This window comes from Phodopus roborovskii, unplaced genomic scaffold (genome assembly GCF_943737965.1).
Source record: "Phodopus roborovskii unplaced genomic scaffold, PHOROB, whole genome shotgun sequence".
Classification (NCBI taxonomy): Eukaryota; Metazoa; Chordata; class Mammalia; order Rodentia; family Cricetidae; genus Phodopus; species Phodopus roborovskii.
This window is the reverse complement of record NW_026126487.1, coordinates 5,026,643-5,044,821: the sequence shown is the minus strand read 5'-3', so window position 1 is coordinate 5,044,821 and position 18,179 is coordinate 5,026,643. Positions and strand designations below refer to the sequence as shown.

The following is an 18,179-nucleotide window of genomic DNA, read 5'->3' as shown; positions in this document are numbered from 1 at the left end:
GATTGTGGTCCAGTAAAACATTATTGTAGAAATAGATGGGAGGGGTGAACATGAGCCTCAGGCTGTGGTTTATGGATCCCTGGACTGGGGAGTGAGGCTGATTTTGTACATTGTATTGCCGGTGTCTATCAGGTATAGTTCACATCCCTCTGAAGCTTGGATTTTGGACTCAGAGTTCCTGCCTCATCATTTGGCTTCTGATGGGCACAAAAAGGGATGTATATGGACAAGACCCAGAGCAACCCTGGAGACTGGAGCTTAACTGTAGTGCCTGCATCATAGCTCATTAAGAAAGTTAATGAGAAAACCAAAAACAGGGCTTACTTGGCACAGTTGACTTTTGGCCATTGCTATTATTGAATGGGAAGCTGAATATGGAACACTTTGCTAACCACTCTCAAACATGGAACTCTTATGTGAGCCTCTGAGTCCTTGTGTCACCTTCCAAGCTGTGAGCTGTGTTGAGAACTGTTGTGCCTTCCGTTCTTGGGTTTTCCTATGCCTGTTCCTTCTTTCTGACTGATTGCTGTGTTTGCTTTCAGCGGTCAGATAGCCTGAGGCCTGCACTGAACAGCCCAGTGGAAAGACCAGGAACTGATCAGGAGGAGGGAGCAGCTTCTGTTCAGGTGAGGTCAGCTCACTAGGAGCTATAGACCTTAGTGTGGCCCTGGGTGGTAGTTCCATTTACCCTGCTGTTGGCAGCAACAGCTTAAGGGAGAAGCTGGTTATTTTTTGGCTGATGGTTTGAGAGGGTTTCAGTCTATCATAGTGGAGAAGGTGGGGTTGGAGTGGTTGAGCGACAGAATCTTGTGATGGAGGAAATTGATATTACCACAGGCTAGGAAGCAGTGAGCAAGGCAGAAATGGGCTAGATATCATCTGCTAATTTACCTGCTAGGCCCCACTGTTAGAGTTAACATTTTCATATCCACATCTGTGACTGGAGCAGGCCATAGTAGTGCATTATAACCTCAGTCCTTAGGACCCTGTGGCTGGAGTTAGCATAAAAGGTTCTGAAAATATATTTTTTAATGTAATGAAAGCAAAGAGTTTATAGGAACTTTACCATGCACAAGGAAATGCAAAGTCCTTGGCTAATAGTTCATTAAAATGTCAATCTGATAGGTGGCTATGACCATAACTTGACCAGATTAATTATACTTGCTTAATTATACATTACCTTTTGCCTTCTGTTTAAACCTAAAACTCACATATTATCAATATTTTTAGTTTAAATAAAGAAGCTACTCTGACTACTGCTGAATTTCACCTGAAGTAAAAACTATTCTGTAATAACTGTATCTATTGTAGTGTATCACTGTAGCTTCATGTGTCATGAAGTATTCTGTATCTGGCCAGGATAATGTAGAGGCAACACTTTTTTAATGATAACATAAGTCTAATGGATATAAACTCTCAAATAAACTTATTTTTCCCCATCACACCCCCCAAAAAAAACCCCTAAAACTCAGTACTGCAAAGGTGGGTGTGGGGTTACTGAGCCCCTTCTTGGTCAGTTCCTCTTTCCAGTGTAGCTAACCAAACCACTAAAACAAAATCAAAAGCAAGATGACCCCTCCAGCCTGCCTTAGTAGTAGTAGTTATTTGCTTTGTGGGTGGTGGCGAGTCTGTCCGAATGTCCCAGCATCGAGTGAGACTTGGAGGACACAACAGGGCAGGGCTGAAGCAAACTAGATGGGCTTTGCCTTGTTTTCTTTTCTCTTGACCCCTAGTGACTAGCTGCTCTCTTTAGCCCTCTTGAAGGGTTAGAGTGAGCTTTGTGACTGTCTCTGTATTGATGTTAATTCTCACTGCCCTAGATAGGCCAGAACCCTCAAACATACTTGGTTTGCATTTGTGTTAGCCCTTTATGAACATCTCTGCCTCTGCCCTGAGCAGTTCACCCCTCCAGAGATCCTTCTGGGCAAGCTGGTTCCCTTCTGGAGAGCTGTCACCTGAACTCTGAGATGTGTGTTGCCTGTTGTCATCAGGTGTTACACTTGCTCCCATCATAACCCCCAGCCGTTTGCTGCAGCCAGTTCCCTTTAGATTGTAGCTGTCAACTTCCAGTGGGTATGATTGAGGCTGCCCTCATGGCACTTTCATCTTACAGTTGAATAATACCCTTTGTTTATTCCTTTATCTGTTAATGGGTATCTAGGCTCCCTCTCTCTCTCTCTAGTCTCTCCCTCTCGCTCCCTCCCTCCCTCACCTCCCCCCAATCTTGTATTCTTGGTGATGAAACTCAAGGCCTCCCACATGCTAGCTAAGCCCTCCTCTGACTTCCACCCTCAGCTGTTTTTCCCCTATGTGGAGACAGAGATTCAGACTTACCATGTGAGTCATGTTCCATATGGCTGTCTTCAGATCTACTCTTGGGCTTGGCTGAAGGCATAGAGAAGCATAAGGGTGGGAGACAAACATGTACTCACAGTGGAAACACATGAAATAGACTTTCACCTCTGTTGTGGCCTAGAGGTGGGTGGTGGGCTGGCTCTGGCCATATAAGTCTTAAGTCTGGGGCAGTGTAGGTGGATTGTACCTGCTTAAGGATGGTTGGATATCTGGGCAGTGTCTTGGCTTTTGGAGCTTCAGCCCAAACCAGGAAAGTACTTTGTTACCCTTCAATCTGCTGGATCTGTTTCCACAAAAGATCTTAATGTGACTATTTTCAACTCAAGGATACAAATTTCATGCAGCAGATAAGACTGGTTATAAATGGTTAATGACCACAATCAATTTTTTTAAAGGTAAAAAGGGGATTATGTATAGATATGAATACTTTGCTTTGGAATGGATTTTCATTTATTGATACAATTTAAGGTCAATTTTTGGATATGTATATTTCTCTTGTTTAGGTATTGTGTTTATTGGCTCATTTAGAAATGTAATGTATAATTTAGTACAGATTTTAGATAGTTACCTATATTAGTCAAAACTTATAGTTAAGTTAGGTTTTTAAGATATACAGAGATGTATTTGAGATGGATAGGCATTCTTCAAATCTTTCAAAGACCTACAGAATATGGCATGTAAAATGGTTTAGGGTTTTTCTTAACAGTGAGGCACAACTCCTCCTGGCAACACCACCTTCATCAGAAAGGAAGATGGACATTGAAGAAACGTGTTATGGAGTTGACTTCCAATATGTCAAGACTAGCAATTTGGACAAGATACTGCTCTTGTCTGGACTGTTTGACTTTATGCTGTATAAACTGGACATGCAGAACCCACAAGAAAGTGACTGCTAATACAAGATGGACATTGCAACAGGGTTCCTGCTTCATGGAAGAATCTGCCAGACATTCTACAGGACACAGAGAAAAATGACTGACAAACTGCCAATACAGGTAGACAGTTTAAAGTTGCCTGCTTTTCTGAGGAGTCTGCCAGACACACTATGGCCTATAGGCTGAAGATGGAACATTACAGAACTTTGGGTGACTGACCAAGCAGTGAGTTGTCTCTGTCATTTCTAGAGTTTATATATTATCCTTCTGTGGTCTTTGAAGGAGTTGAAGACAAATAGTTATGGTTATAGTTTTCCTCAGTTAGGATTAAAGATAAGTTACTTATAGGATTTTAGACTTACAAGATAGGATAGATGATGAAATATTTTCTTTAAATCTTACTAAATGTTAATGGACTGGACATTGTTAACTATGGTTCTCATTTGTTAACTGTTTTGTTATATATTTTACTATGTTAAAGTTAAAACCCTTCTTTATATTTTAGACAGAAAAGAGGAGATGATGGGAGATGTCATTCTGTAAATATGTTTCTCATATTGGTTAATGAATAAAGCACTGTTGGCCAATAGGAAAGCAAGATAGGTGGAACTAGGAGACAAGGAGGATTCCAGGAAGTAGTAGGGAGGAGTCAACATGGAGAGACTGGAGAGAGCAGAATGCCAGCCCCTCTCTCCGGTAAGATGAGACCACGTGGAAATAGATTAATAGACATAGGTTAATATTTAAGACAGAGCTAGCCAATAAGAAACTAGTAACTGGCCTACAGCTTTATATTAAAAAAAAAAAAAAAAAAAAAAAAAGACTTGTTTAAATTCTTTGGGTGGTGCTGATACACGCCCAGCACGACAGGCAGGCAGATCTCAGTTCAAGGCCAGCCTGGACTACAAAAGGGAGTTCCAGGACAACCAGAACCACACAGAAAAACTCTGTCATGAAAAAAACAAAGCAAAACAACCCCCTCCCCAAAATACTTGTTTAAATTCTTAAGCACTTGGGAGAACTGAAAAGAAAAATTTTAGAATGGTAACTAGTGGTTTGTTTATATTGTTCTGTTCCAAGAGTGCAGGTTGGAAGTGCATATTGTATTTCTCATAATGGCCTCCATTTACTTACTCCACTCACATGAGTTGTCATGTGAGCGATGACAGCTGGCATCCCTCCCCAGAGCCCAAGTCTCCTGCTTGGGATTCCTGTCTGGCAGAAGGCCCCAGTGGTCCAGCAGAGTCTTGGGCTGAGATGCCCTGGCAAGGGAGGAAGCTGCCTGGAAGGGAAAGGCCTGTGCTCACAGCTCCCTCTCTGTCCAGACGGAGCGTGTACCACTGGACCTCAGTCCTCGACTAGAGGAGACCTTGGACTTCAGTGAGGTAGAAGTGGAGCCCAGTGAGGTGGAAGACTTTGAAGCCCGGGGGAGCCGCTTCTCCAAGTCTGCTGACGAGAGACAGCGCATGTTAGTCCAGCGCAAGGATGACCTCCTGCAGCAAGCTCGGAAGTGAGTTTACTCCCCAATCCTAGTCAGCATACATGAATTACAGCTGAGATGGCAACTTGGTGCCAATGTTCTCGGCCCTACACGTGAATCAGCCTTTCTTCTTTCTGGTTCTGAGAAGGGGCACTATTGATCCATGTGACAGACGTACAGATAAGAAACCGACACCCAGGGTGGTAATCCTGTCAGGACCTGGGGTCTGCCTGTAGGATTCCTTGGCTGCTCTGCCTCAGCCAGCATTGAGAACAGAGCACCTGTGTTCCATGAGTTCCCCCACAGTTGGTGGCAGCTGGGGCACAGTCTTCCTTTGGGTCAGTAGAATCTTAGTTCAGTTCTTGAGGACAGGGCCAGCATTATTCAACCAGGTGGGTTTGTGCCTTGCACAGACCTGTCCCTCTAAGACTCCATGCTGTGTCTATGGGAAGGGACTAGGCAGACGAGAGATAGACCTTTCCCTGGGAATTAGCCTCATCCTTTGAAGAGTCTGCTCTGTCCTCCCCTCCCTGCTTCTCCCCTGTTCATTCAGGTTGGCCCTTCTTTCTCTCTTTTCTCCTTTTACAGCTTTGGAAGAGTCTGCTCTGTCCTCCCCTCCCTGCATCTCCCCTGTTCATTCAGGTTGGCCCTTCTTTCTCTCTGTTCTCCTTTTACAGCTTTGGGTTGAGCCCAAGGCCTCACACATATTGAGCAAGTACCTGCTGCTGAGCTGCCCTGCCCTCAGCCCACAGGCAAGGGCATTTTCATCATGGGATGATCTTGAGTGACAACTTTGTGAAGGTTCCTGTGGAGAAGGGGAAACTGACAGCAGTGTTCTGCAGATCTTCCCATTTCTTATCTTTCTCTTGTGTCTTTTTCACTTCTTACAGGCGGTTCCTGAACAAAAGTTCTGAAGATGACATGGCCTCAGAGAGACTCTTCCCCTCTGAAGGCACATCCTCTGACCCAGTGACCCTGCGCCGGAGGATGCTGGCAGCTGCTGCTGAGCGGAGACTTCAGAGGCAGCAGACGACCTAGTGCTTCCTCATCTTCCTCAGCCTCCTGTCCAGCCCTACATACCGGAAGAGGCCTGTCCTGGTTTTGCCTGCTGTGTGGAGATCCGCGACTGCATCGGCGCTGCATAAAGCATGTGGTCTTCATAGTGTGTGGACAGCTGACAACTTTAATCCTTGTAATACTTTCTATGTGGCATTTCTCTTCCCCTTAGAAACACTGCACATTTGAACTCTAGGCATGACCTCTTCTGGTGTTGACTGGACTTCTTGGGAGTGGGGACAAGCAAAAGGAAGTGGGCACTTGGGCACTCACTTGCCTGCAGCAGGTAGTTTTAATTTCTGCTTTGGTATAAGCCATGGCAGATGTTAGTGTCTTTAGAGCCACAACTGGAAGGAAGTGTGGGTCCTGGGGAGGGTGTATCACAGCAGCCAGGAGGTGTACAACAGGAGTCTGACTACATCTTGACAAACTATCGTGTTGTAAATGCTGTGCTAAGGGAGGAAGCATCCACAGTGTTGCAGAGGTCAGTCCCACAGGCTCCTGGACCTCTAGACCAGCAGGGCATCATGTATAAAGAACTAATTGGTACCTGGAGCAGAAAGGGAAAGTTCAGGGCTGCCGAAGGAGGAGACCCTTTTCTGCCCTTCCTATTGAGGACCGACCTGAGCCCCGATCCACACCTGGCTTCATTTCTGTTCACTCTGGTGCTCCCGCATCACATGAGCTTGCCCCTCCTTTTTCTTCCTACTCCCTGCTTACCCTAGGCATGGGAAGGGGTGAGCAGCAAGCTTGGTTATGGTTTTAATTCCTTGGTCAACCCTGTTAGGCTATGCTAAACATGTATGGGTTTGATCCTTGGATAGGTGTGCACCTGCAAGGCAGGGATGTTTTAGAGGGCATTGCTGAAGAAGTACCATATGTATCTTTCTCCCCCAGAGCCCTTCATTTCCCTGCTTTTGTTCCTGTGGGTCTCATTAAACAGAAAGGGAAGATGTTGGATAATCCACATGCCTCAAGCAGACTTGGTCCTGGATTTTCTCAAATTCTCCACGTATTTAAGGATTTGAAACACGCAATCATAGGTTACATAGTTTTATGTCCCATTGAATTTTTTTTTAATGTTTCAAAACATAGTTTTATGGTAGTCCTTTTGGGAAGAATCCAGTATTATCTAAAATTATTGGCAAAGTTAAATGTATTTTACATACCTGAAAGTTTTTAGAATGTTGACAAGTAATGGAAGAAAGGGTAATAGGTGAATAGGCAAAGTAATTTATTTCAATAAATCTTCCAAAAGCCTTACCTCGAACTGCTGTTAGTTCAATTCCTGTTTTTTTTTTTAATCTGTTTTGCTGAGAGCATAGCGATTTGTTTTTATTGTAAAGCAACAATAATAAAAAGCAACCTCTTGTAGTGTGTTGTGTATGGTTGGAAGCTGTGGTAGCACTCTTCCAAGGGGCCACACAAATCCCATTCTGCTTTTGTGTCTAGTCTACTCTTGGGGGTTTGGGTGTTTTATAATCCTTTTGAACTTGGTGGAGTTGGGCTGTTTCTCCTAGTGTTTTATTTGGAGAAGACAGCACTGAGCTTCTCTCTGCCTGGTTTCATGCTATCTTTCCATGCTGCACGTGAAAATAAAAGGGGAAGCAAATCCTACATACTACATTATAGTGTGTGAAGGTGGAAACTAAGGATAGTCAGTTTCAGAGGGTCTTGAATGTCGTAAACAGTAGTGATAATAAGCAGAAGTGCTTTCATATAGCTTAAGATGATCCAGAGAAGTCCCAAGTACGTGCTTGACTTGTCCCCTCTGTAGATAGCGTGATCAAAGGGAAGTTGGTAGAGAACTATCTGGTTAGTCAAGGATTCTGGGTGCTATAGAAAGCTTCTGGTTTTTATCACTTGGGAACATTAGACAGGTGCTAAGCAAAGGCACTGGTGGTGAGACTGGGTAGCTCTCCATTGCTTTCACTGTCCTCTAGCAGCCAGGTCATTGGCCCTGCAGCTCAGCTCTGGAGCAGCAAACCTCCAAGGAGCTGGGAAGTTTTGGAACTAGTCTTTAGTCCTCTGTTTTCCTCATTGGTCATATTTGATTTTTATCTTCTTGGGTCCTTAATTTTTTTTTCCTTTAAAATGTGAGGCTTTTATGTAGCAGAGAGAATGATTGTGCAAATTTAACGGTGTTGGTGTGACCCTTGAGTGCTCTGGTAACCTGAACCTGACCTTCCCTAGAGCAGTGTAGAGAATGCTCTTCAGTTTGCAGCTAGTTTGAGATTTTAGGCAACTGATTCTGTGAGCTCTTTGGGAGCTGGGCACACACAAATGGGAGGCTTGTTAAGGAGCTGTGTCTGTCCGCCTGGGAAGGCTCCCTTCCAACCTTAAGGTCTGTTTCCCACCTTTGCTTTCCATTGGGTTTGAAGTGGTTCTGGCCCTGCCTGTACATGGAGTTTGTATGTTTTTGTTTTGTTTTGAAGGTGTATAGGTTCTGCCCCCATATTTCTTATACTAAACCTTTCTGTCCCTATCCTTTCCAAAAACTGCTTTCTGGCCCTTCTCTTAAGAAAGAGGACTGTGTTGGGGTGTAGCATACTGAGGAGAGACTTGTCTAGCATGCATGACATCCTGGATTCCATGTGCAGCACTAGGGAAAATAGAAAAATACTGTTAAGTTTAAAACAATGGCTCTTTTATCTCTCTGCAAAATCCACCTGCAGGTTGGAAAGCTGGTAGAGAACATAGTAGAATGAAACTCATTTGGAGAGAAATTGAGACCTGTCAGGATCAGGGCTTGTTTTTCTTCAACCTTTCATTGGGATCTTGGTTTATCCTCTGGTATAGCAGTTAAGGTGTAGATTGGGTGTAGGTTGTTTGGGGCCCTCTGTAGACAGCAACCTGGGATGAATGGAATTGGTAAGGAAAGCACTGGAAATGAGGTGTGGCTTGGCAGAAGGAGTTTCAGGGGGTGTCTGCATTTACTAAGTATTCAGTATGATGACAGGAGACAGGACTGTTAGCCTTGGCCTGAAACAGTATCACAATGCTGGATCCAAACAACCAAAGGCATGCACTGTGTGTCAGGGAGAGGCTTTTCTGAGCTGAGGATTTCCATGTGGGGTGCTGTTAGGAGATGTGACTAAGCAGACCCCTGTAAGCACCCCCCCCACACACACACACACACTGCATTACAGACACAGAGCCTGCTATTAACTGCTGGCTTAATGGCTGGCCTGCCATGTGAGGCATTTTGGTAGGTCCAGACTCAATCTATTTGCTAGTTCTTATGCAAAGCCACGGTTGTTAAGAGGGTATAGTGAGAGTAACAGCTGAAGAGCTCAGACTCTGAGAGCCAGGCTGTGTTGTCTTGCTTCTCATGTGTTCCATGCGCTGAGTGTCCTGTGCCCAGCTGCAGTAGGACAAGCAAAGCAAAAGGAACCCTCCCAAGAGGCTTTGGTATGGAAGGCTGTGGCGGTTTGGCCTTCTTGGAGGGAAAGCCCTGGGCACAGGAGACAGGAGAAGGGTGTGGCTTGTTTTTTCCCTCCAATTTTCCTGCCCAGTCTCAGGCCCATCAGAAGCACAAAAAAAGCAGCTAAACTGAAGGCATTGCAGCCAGAAAGAAGCTGCCCAACTCCCTGCTCTCATTCCTCTGTGTGTGTGGGTGGCGGGGAGGGGTGGGAGGAAAGACAGGCAGGCAGCTTTCCCAATCACTGCTCTGAACTGGCTGCCCTTGGTGACAAAATGTTGAGGGACCTGGAAGATCATGTGGAAAGATTCCTTACCACCCCTCCCCCCAGGGTGTGTGGCCAAGTGTCTCCTTTGCTTTCAGAGCCAAGCTCGCCCTGGGAACCGTCGTCTGGAAGGCAGAAGGTGAGACTCAGTACAGACAAACATTCTCTTTATTGAGCTACACATGAATTTCCATTAGAGAAGTAGGCTGGCAGTGTCAGGTGTCACAGAGACCCCACCGATTGGGAATAGAAAGGCTTACAAAGACCCGCGGGCTTTTGATTTATTTTTTTTAACTTTTTTTCCTTTTTTCAGGTTTTTTTTCTGTATTTTTAATTTTTTTGTGTTTTGTCTTTTTGCCTCCTTTACTGAAATGGCTGTGACTGGTCTTCAGCAAATATTGTCTTAAAAGTGAAACTGTGAACAGGTCTGGGATTTAGATACTAGTCAAGTAGAAATGACATAGGACTGATCATGAAAACTGGCTTTAATGTAAACACTACATTCCATCTTAATTTTTTTTTTGTTTTTCTTCCATCTTGTGGTATTTAAAAACTTTTTTATTTATTCATTTTTTTTTGTTCTTTTTATCTGCATCACAAACATCCCAACATGAGAGAGAGAGCGAACACAGGTCACTGGGACAGAGAGAGGAAAGGTAGAGAGGGTACACATGAGGGAGGGCTTCTGCCCAAGGCTGGAGGCTGTGGTGTTAAAGGAAAAAAAAAAAAGAAAACTCCGAAAACCACACAACCCCATTCCCCAGGTACCGTCATATATTTCATGGGAAGTATTCATTAGGACAAAAAAAAAAAAAAAAAAAAAAACCCAGAACGTAATCACACAAAGGGAGTGTGGGAAGGGGCGGGGTTGCTTGCTTACATAGGGCTCGGTTTCCATAGATGATGGGTGTTCTCTGTGGCAGCTACCCGCCAGAGCTGTGCTTTTGCTATGCGACTTGGAGTGAGTGTGTTTGAAGTTGCGTGGGTGGGCAGGGCAGAGCTGCCACTGCCTGGTGGCATAGGAGGTGTTGGGGCAGCCAACAGGCATGGGGTGTACAGCGGCCAGCTGCTTTCTAGAAAGCCTGGCCTGGCTTTTCCCACCAGTCATGGGCTGCACAGAAGCCCTGGGAGGTGCCAGGCCCAGCACTGCTGCTAAATGCCGGCCTCAATCGGAGCTGGGATGGGGAGGGTATGGGTGCTGATGTGTTTGGTTTTTTATTTCAAAATAAAAGGAAATATGGATGAAATGATGAGTTTTCCATTTTTCTTGTTTAAAGCTACAAAGCACATGAGAAATGTTCTTTTTAAAATCCTTTCAAGTTCTAAATGTAAAGACTCAACTAAAACCGGATTCTACAGCATTCTACAGAAATACACAGCCGTCAGTCACTCTGGGGTCGTAGGTTAGACAGGGGCTTGGTACAGAAAGGCTGTGTGTCTTACAAAGGCCAAAGGTCATGCTACCAGGAGATCAACATCAACAGCAAAGAGTCCATGAAGCAGTCTGTAGAGAGAGAGATAGGGCCGGTCTGACCATTTTCTTCGACTTAAGAACCAATCAACCAACAAACCCTAGAACACTTTAACTAATACGGAGGGGGGTAGGGTGCCCTGTGTCTGGCCCCGCCTGCCAGTCCAGCCCCCACCCCAGCCACTCTCATCTCGTCCACCAGCCCTCTTTGAGGGAATCTGACTTTCATTCTGTTAGGTGGGTCTGGGCAATGGCTTGTGTTTCCTCCCATTAGCTATTTGAAAAAGCAGACCAGGCCTCCCATGTCTCTAATATTTCTCTGTTCCCATAAATAAAGAAATCTCAGGAGCCAGTGGATTGATTGGAGCAATGATTCTTCTAAATTCTTGAAATAAACAACCCCCCCCCAAAAGATAAGGGTCTTTAGAGTTCTCTGTTGTGGCTGGAGGGTAGGGGGATGTTTAAAGTGCTGACCATTTCTTAAAGGGTTTTGCAAATTGAGCCAGGGGCAGGGCAGAGCTGAACAGGCAGCCTCATGGTAGGATGTAGAGTGGGGCAGGGCAGGATGGACAGAACCAGGCCTCCCTCTGCCTGCCCTGCTCGGAGTGGGTCTTGGAAAGTAAAACCCTGGGCTGTCCGGAGGATTCCCAACCCAGACTTCCACCATGCCGTGTGTGTGTGTGTGAGTGTGTGCACACACACATGTGCACACACATGTGCTCCCAGGCTTCTACCTTACCCTCTCTGTGCATGCACATGTGTGCACACACACATGCACCCAGGCTCCCACCATGTCCTGTGTGTGTGCACACATGTGTGCATGCTCGTGTGATGTCCCAGGAAAACTGATGAGCTAGGGATGGTGGTCAATTCTGTCCATAGCTCTTCTGAGTATTAACTAAAAACATTTTTCTAATATATACTTGTATATAGATAAGGTTTTTGTTATGCCTCTGTTTATTTACCAACTTGCACTGGTTAGTGGTATGTGTGTGTCTGTGTGTTTGTGTGTGTACGCAAGCTGTTCTGTGAGTGCTGGAATCATTACCAAATAGGTTGCTATACAGGACAAGAGGTCAGTACAAGCCGCAGCCCCGGAGATTGTTGGCAATGATGATGTCGGTGACAGCGTCGAATACCACCTGGATATTATTCGTGTCTGTGGCACAAGTCATGTGACAATAGATTTCTTTGTTAGGTGAGCGGTTTTTGCTTTCAAACTGTGTTTGGATGTAGGCAGCTGCATCTTCATAGGTGTTGGAGCCTGTAGGAAGATAGAGAGGAACAGGCGAGAGGCCTTGGTGAGCTGGAGGTGCACTGGGGAGTGGTCAGGAGGCAAATTCGGGGTTGGGGGTGAGACAGGAATAATGCCACACCCTCTTTCCCCAAGGTAAGGCAGCACTGGAAGGAAAAAAACCATGAAAGGCCTGGTACTGCCCGGCTCCTGCTTCCTCGGGCTTTTACTTACTGTTTGTTTAAGTGTGCATGAGGGTTCTGGGAATAGCAAGCCACAGATGATCTCATTTGTTCTAGACTAACAAATCTAGATGAAGCCCCTCTCCATAGCCTAAAGTTGAAATCTAAACCAATTCCATGGCTCTATTTTTGTTTTTCTTTTTAAATTTAGATTTCTGTGTGCCTGCATATGTGTCTGTGCAGCACACGTGTGCTTATCCTGCAGCAGCCAGAAGAGGGTGTCAGCTCTCCTGGAACTGGAGTTACAGACAGTTGTGAGCTGCCATGTGGATGCTGGGACCCAAACCAGGGGTTCCAGGTCCTCTGGAAGAGTAGCAGGTGCTCTGAACCACCTCCTCAGCCTGCTGGAGTCTTTTTAAGTTTTATTTTTATGTGTATGCATATGCATCTGTGTGAATATATGTACATGTGGGCACAAGTGTCCACAGACGCCAGAAGAGGGCTTTGGATCCCCTGGAGATGGAATTACAGGTAGTGTTGAGCCACCTGGTGTGTGTTAAGAACTGAACTTGGATCATCTGGAGGAGCAGGAAACACTCGTAATCACTGAGCTATATCCAACCCTGCAATTCTAACAGACCTGTAACTGAAGCCTAAGGAGGAGTGCCGAAAGGGTCTTGTGCTGCTTTAGATATGGTGGGCACCAAGCTGGCCTGTGCTGTGTGCACAGCCTCTGGGAGGTCCTTCCGTGGCCTGGGCCATTATTAAGCAGTCTCAGTTCTTAGGTGAGAGAGACATCCCCTGGGCTCCTTCAATACCCCTAACAATTCCTTAGGTGTTCCCTTGATTCTGTCAGGCTGGGTGGTGATGACAGGGGCACATTTGTGGGTGATACAAGGAGTTTTCCAACCAGCTACAGTCTAAGAATGAGCAGGTATGCCCCTAGCCACCTTTTATTGAATACCATATAATATGGACCATGACGAAAGTATGGAAAAGCCCAGAACACAGATGCTTCATTTCCTTCAGTCTGTTAGGATGTGGCCCAATACAGGAACAATGCAATGGCATTCTGGGAGAGTGTGGGCACAAGCTCATTGGCCAGGGGTGTGGGCCACAGGAGGCACTGACTGCCAAGGACTCTCCGTCTGAAATAAAAGATAGTTCCAGACTAGTGTGTGCCAGTGTGAAGGCTGAGGGGTGGGGCATCCCTCAGGTGGGGTCAGGGTTAGCCTTGTCCACCCATCATCACAGAGCTACTGAGAGCAGAAGGTCATTCATCCAGTGCAGAGCGACTGGAAAGCCTTCAGAGACCGGAGAGAGGCACAGGCTTCCCTGTCAAGGGGCTTCCTGGCTGGAAAGTTCCAGATGAGGGGCTGCCTCACTGTGCCACTTCTGCTGAACTGAGTGTTTCCACACAGTCCCACTGCTACCCGGAACACACTGGCCCACCTAGTCTCTCGGGCGGCCACCTCTTAACCCTCCTCCTCCTACTTGTTCAGTGTCCTCATAACCCATGGTGGCATGACATTTGTGACTATTCATTGTCCTCCATGCTGTTTGAACTCAAACCATACATATCCTGTGCAGGCCCTGGAGAACTGGGGACAGCCAGCAGCTACTCCATAACAGAGAGACTGACCACTCAGGCCACATTCCTGATGAGCCTAAAGACAGTACCTAAGACAGTCACCTCCTTACATAGCCACGGTTTTATAAAAAGCCCTGGGATTTGGAAAATTCTTGCAGACGCTGAGGAATCAGAGAACTATACCTACAGGCACAGCCTCCTGGGCTTTTGGTGGGCTTTGGCATTTGCTGTGTCTACAGAAGGCACTTCTTGGTTCCCTTAGACTTCACTCTCCCAGTACTGTGACAGCACCAAACACCAGTCTCTCTCCCTCTAGCCAACCTGAAGTACCATCATGGTCTGCTATGACACCCAGATAAAAATGGGATGCCACAGACTAAGTAACTGACTCCCTCTGGACCTTGCAATTTGCCCAGCATCACAGTGCATTCAGTATAAGCCGGAAGGTCGTCTCCTTCACACAGCTATTTTTGGTAGTGGGGAAGCTTAGAGGGATTGTCGTCCACCTGTGCTATAGTTTAGGGTCTCTTTGGCTGGTTTTAAAGACCTTCGTGGCCCTAGGACCTGAATCCAGTACTATAGGCCAACTCCAGGGCCATATCCGTGAGTTCTAGGTCCATGCAACATGTGCCTAGACCTGAAGGACAGGGGACATCTCTGCCTTTGCAAAGTGTTGGTCTTGTCCTCAATTCTGCCCCAAGAAGACCTGAAAACTGTCTAGTCTCTAGAGGGCTGGGATGGGCATTGAATCAACCCTGCCTTTAGCCTTTCCCTCCTGTACCCGTTTAGAAAGAGCTTTGTTGGCATGAGGCAGGGGGCTGTCTGTAATCCATTTACATGAGAACTACACAAAGTGGGGGAAAAGATCCCAAAAGGGCAGAAGAGAAGCAGAAGGTATGGAGGAAGCCTGCAATACAGGAGTGGTTTGGTCTGGGGGAAGAAAGCAGCCATCACGTGGTTGGGCGAAGGTTGGGGAGCTGGCATGACGGGAAAGGTGTGGCATGTTCAAAGCAGGCTGGTGGCAGAGGACAGGTCTCCAGCCCACCTATGCCCGAGGTGGCTGTGCTGGGCCAGGGTGAGGACAGGAACATCATGAGAATTTGGGAGGCTTTCTTAAGTCTTGAGACATCAGGGAAGAAAGCAAAGAACACCAGTGGTCCTGTCCTGATCCCTAAATCATTCACTATGACACCTGTGGCTTCGGAAAGGCCACTGCCTACTGAGGGACATATCCACAGCTGGTAATGCCTCAGTGCTTCTGCACTGGCCCTTGCTTTCTAGCTGGCATGCACAGCCTGTCCCTGGAGCCCACAGGCTGTGGGATTCCAGTTTGTGTCTTGTGTGTGTGTGTGTGTGGGGGGGGGGAGGGAGCAGGTCCACAACCACGACTGACTGGGGCTTTCTCTCGTCCAGGGCCACGGTAACACCCACCTGGGTATTCAGGGAAGCAGATGGTCAAGGGTGACTTCTTAATCTTCTCTCCAAAGAGGTCTTTCTTGTTGAGGAAGAGAATGATGGAGGTATCGATGAAAAACTTGTTGTTACAGATGGAGTCGAAGAGCATGAGAGACTCGTGCATGCGGTTCTGCAGCCCCGGTTGGGGGGGGGGGGAGAGCAAGACAGAGAGAGACACACACACAGACAGGGAAGAGAAGAACAGAGTTAGGTGTAAAGAGAGACTGGGCTGTTCAGCACCCAGGAGGCCCTGGGCTCCAGGCTCCTCCATGAGAATGTGTAAAGCCTGCAATTGGGAACTCATCACAGTGCATCTGATTCTACCATGCCAAGTACCCACCATTCTGGGCCAATGAGCCTGCTGTGGCTCCCTGGATGAGGCTGAGGTTAGGAGACCCAGGATCAGAATGGCAGAATCCCCAGCCATGTGATAGTCTCCCTAGAATGTGTGTGAGAACAGTACTGGGCTGGAGTCAGGGAGCTGGGATTTCTTTGTCTGGATCCTTTTTCTTTGTCCCAGTCAGACCTTTCTTACAGGGTAACAAGTGGGAGGGCATATGCCAGGAAGACGATGGAGTGACTGCTACTAGCATCCTTGAGGGTGTCTACTCAAGAAGTGTGCAGGACCATTTTCATGGATGGGGGCAAGGGATGCCTCCTCCTGCTGGTCCTAAACCATCTATACAACCAGACGGACAAGATCTTAAGCATGGCAGGTATGAATTACTACCTTGTACACAGAAATCTGTTTAGTAAATGGCTGGATGCGATGGGCACCCAGGATAAAGTCCAGGAGAATAAGGTTTCAAGAGAATAGCTTTCGCCCTGGGTAAAGGTCAATACTTTCACTTTGGAAGCCAAGCACATTCACCTGTTTGCTGCTATCGGTGAGCCTCACTCTGCAGAGAGGTGTGGGAAGAGATGCCGCTCTTAAAGTGTCCCAAAGTGTTCTAGCTTTGGGGCGCTCATCACCTGGATCTGAACTCTGAGCATTTCACACTAGATTTCTGGCAAGTTACAGGAGGACAGAGCGAGTGTGGACATTGTTGGACACCGAGGAAGCTCATGGACCCGGGACAAAGAGTAGGAGCTGGGTTAACTGCAGGCCTACTGGCCATTCTGCCTTCCTGTTCATGAGACCCACCTTGTGCCAGCACCACTCAGCACTCTACCTGCCTAAAGTCATTTAGCCTCATCAACCTTTAGGGGACAATAAGGTGATATAATTGTGACCCTAAAGAGCAAAGGGTAGTCCTGGGAGGCATGGCTCAGGTGGTAGAGTGCTTGCCTAGCATTCTGGCAGCTCTGGGTTCCACCCCCTGCTCTGCAAGAAAACAAAAATAAACCAAAGCAGACATGCCCTGGGCCGAGCTCCACCCATAACTTCCTTGGGCTGTTTTTCCAGTTAGTGTGGCAATCCGGGCCTTTCAAAAGGAAATCAGTGTCATGTCCATGCCTTGGGGCCAGCCCTGACTTCCATCAGCTCTCCCAGCCTGCCAGCTCTGTTCTTATTGCTGAAGGTAATGTGGGGAGCTGTGCACAGCCCCAGTTCTCAGCTGCTTCCCACGTCCCCTGGACAATAAAATACTACAGTGCCCCCTTGTATCTGTAGTGAATTTCTGCCCTTTGATTCTGCTAAGCAAAACTAGTGACCTTCATTATTTCTCTCCAATAAGTCATCCCCCCCCCCTCCACTCCTCATCCTTAGCACAGGACTCACTTGCCTGTGCCATCTTGGTGGAATGTGTTTGGAGAGGTATCACCACATGAACCTACATTCAGGACCTAGCACCTGGACACTGGCGACCAATGTAAGTCTAGAAAGGAAGCTCTGAGTCTCCAAGTAGTCAACAGGAAAAGGCATTTCATCCCACAGGGCACCATGTCCTATGGCTGGCATTGCAAAACCTCAGCCAGAAGCAAGCTCTCATTCTCAGCTGCACTGCACACTGTCCCAAGAGCTACTGAGTCTCTAGATGGTAGTGAACACAGAGGGAAATCTCAGAGGGGTCACCGGTTAGGGACCAATTCCTATGGATGGGGCTGAAGTACTTTCAAGCGTCCCTAAAGCTTAGGTTTGGATGACTGAAGAGCAGTTCACCACGGCTGCTGGACCCCTGCCTTCTGAGTCTTGACCCACCGTTCCCTACCCCCACACTGCAGTCCACTCACAGGCCAGTGGTATGGCAACCACGTGCATTAACAAGGTCTGAGGTCCTGGGAGCAACACGGATTAGCAGAGGTTCTGGGGTCAGAGATGTACACAGACCTGCATGCAGCAGGCCTGGGCAGAACTCTGGGAGGGCAGTGAGAAGGGGGAGCGCCGGCACTGAGACCCTCTCCATGCTCAGCCTGACAGCCACCCATCAGGAGCCCATTACCCATCTCCCCAGAGCAGAGCTTGTATCTGCATAGCAGACATCACCATTTGAGACGAGAAGTCAGGGATCACAGATACCTGCCACTGCCTTTGCACAGAGCCACGGGAGTCCTCCTGAGGCTCAATCGCTCCTGTCCTCTACCTGCCCAGGTGGCAGCAGAGCTGAGAACAGCCGGAAACCATGTTACCATGACCAGCATCCAGCACCAGAGCATGTACCAGGTCCCAGGTATCTTGAGATACCAGGTGCTAGGGGCCTGAGAAGCAGCTCAGCACAGGACAGACACACCTTCCCCCTCACAGCAAGCCTGGAGGGAGCACTGGCCTGAACCCTGTCCTACTCTGCTAGGCTGCCCCCAGTCCTGAGACCGGGGGAAATAGAAGAACCTGTCGTGTGGGTTTATCTGGCAGAAG

At 47.2% G+C, this 18,179-nt stretch overlaps 2 protein-coding genes across 2 annotated transcripts in view; one reads left to right on the top strand and one right to left on the bottom strand.

The window, feature by feature from the left end:
- Amfr (autocrine motility factor receptor) overlaps positions 1-7,036 on the top strand; it is a 45,843-nt gene extending 38,807 nt beyond the window's left edge. Inside the window, exons 12-14 of the mRNA XM_051195140.1 lie at positions 543-626; positions 4,556-4,740; positions 5,601-7,036. Of these exons, the coding sequence (XP_051051097.1) occupies positions 543-626; positions 4,556-4,740; positions 5,601-5,748 (417 nt within the window). The 3' untranslated portion in view covers positions 5,749-7,036. The remainder of the gene's footprint in view (positions 1-542; positions 627-4,555; positions 4,741-5,600) is intronic.
- A 2,566-nt stretch (positions 7,037-9,602) lies between these two features.
- Positions 9,603-18,179, bottom strand: part of Gnao1 (G protein subunit alpha o1) — a 148,983-nt gene continuing 140,406 nt past the window's right edge. Inside the window, exons 7-9 of the mRNA XM_051195147.1 lie at positions 15,362-15,515; positions 11,972-12,187; positions 9,603-10,956 (exon numbers count right to left, since the gene is read on the bottom strand). Of these exons, the coding sequence (XP_051051104.1) occupies positions 12,000-12,187; positions 15,362-15,515 (342 nt within the window). The 3' untranslated portion in view covers positions 9,603-10,956; positions 11,972-11,999. The remainder of the gene's footprint in view (positions 10,957-11,971; positions 12,188-15,361; positions 15,516-18,179) is intronic.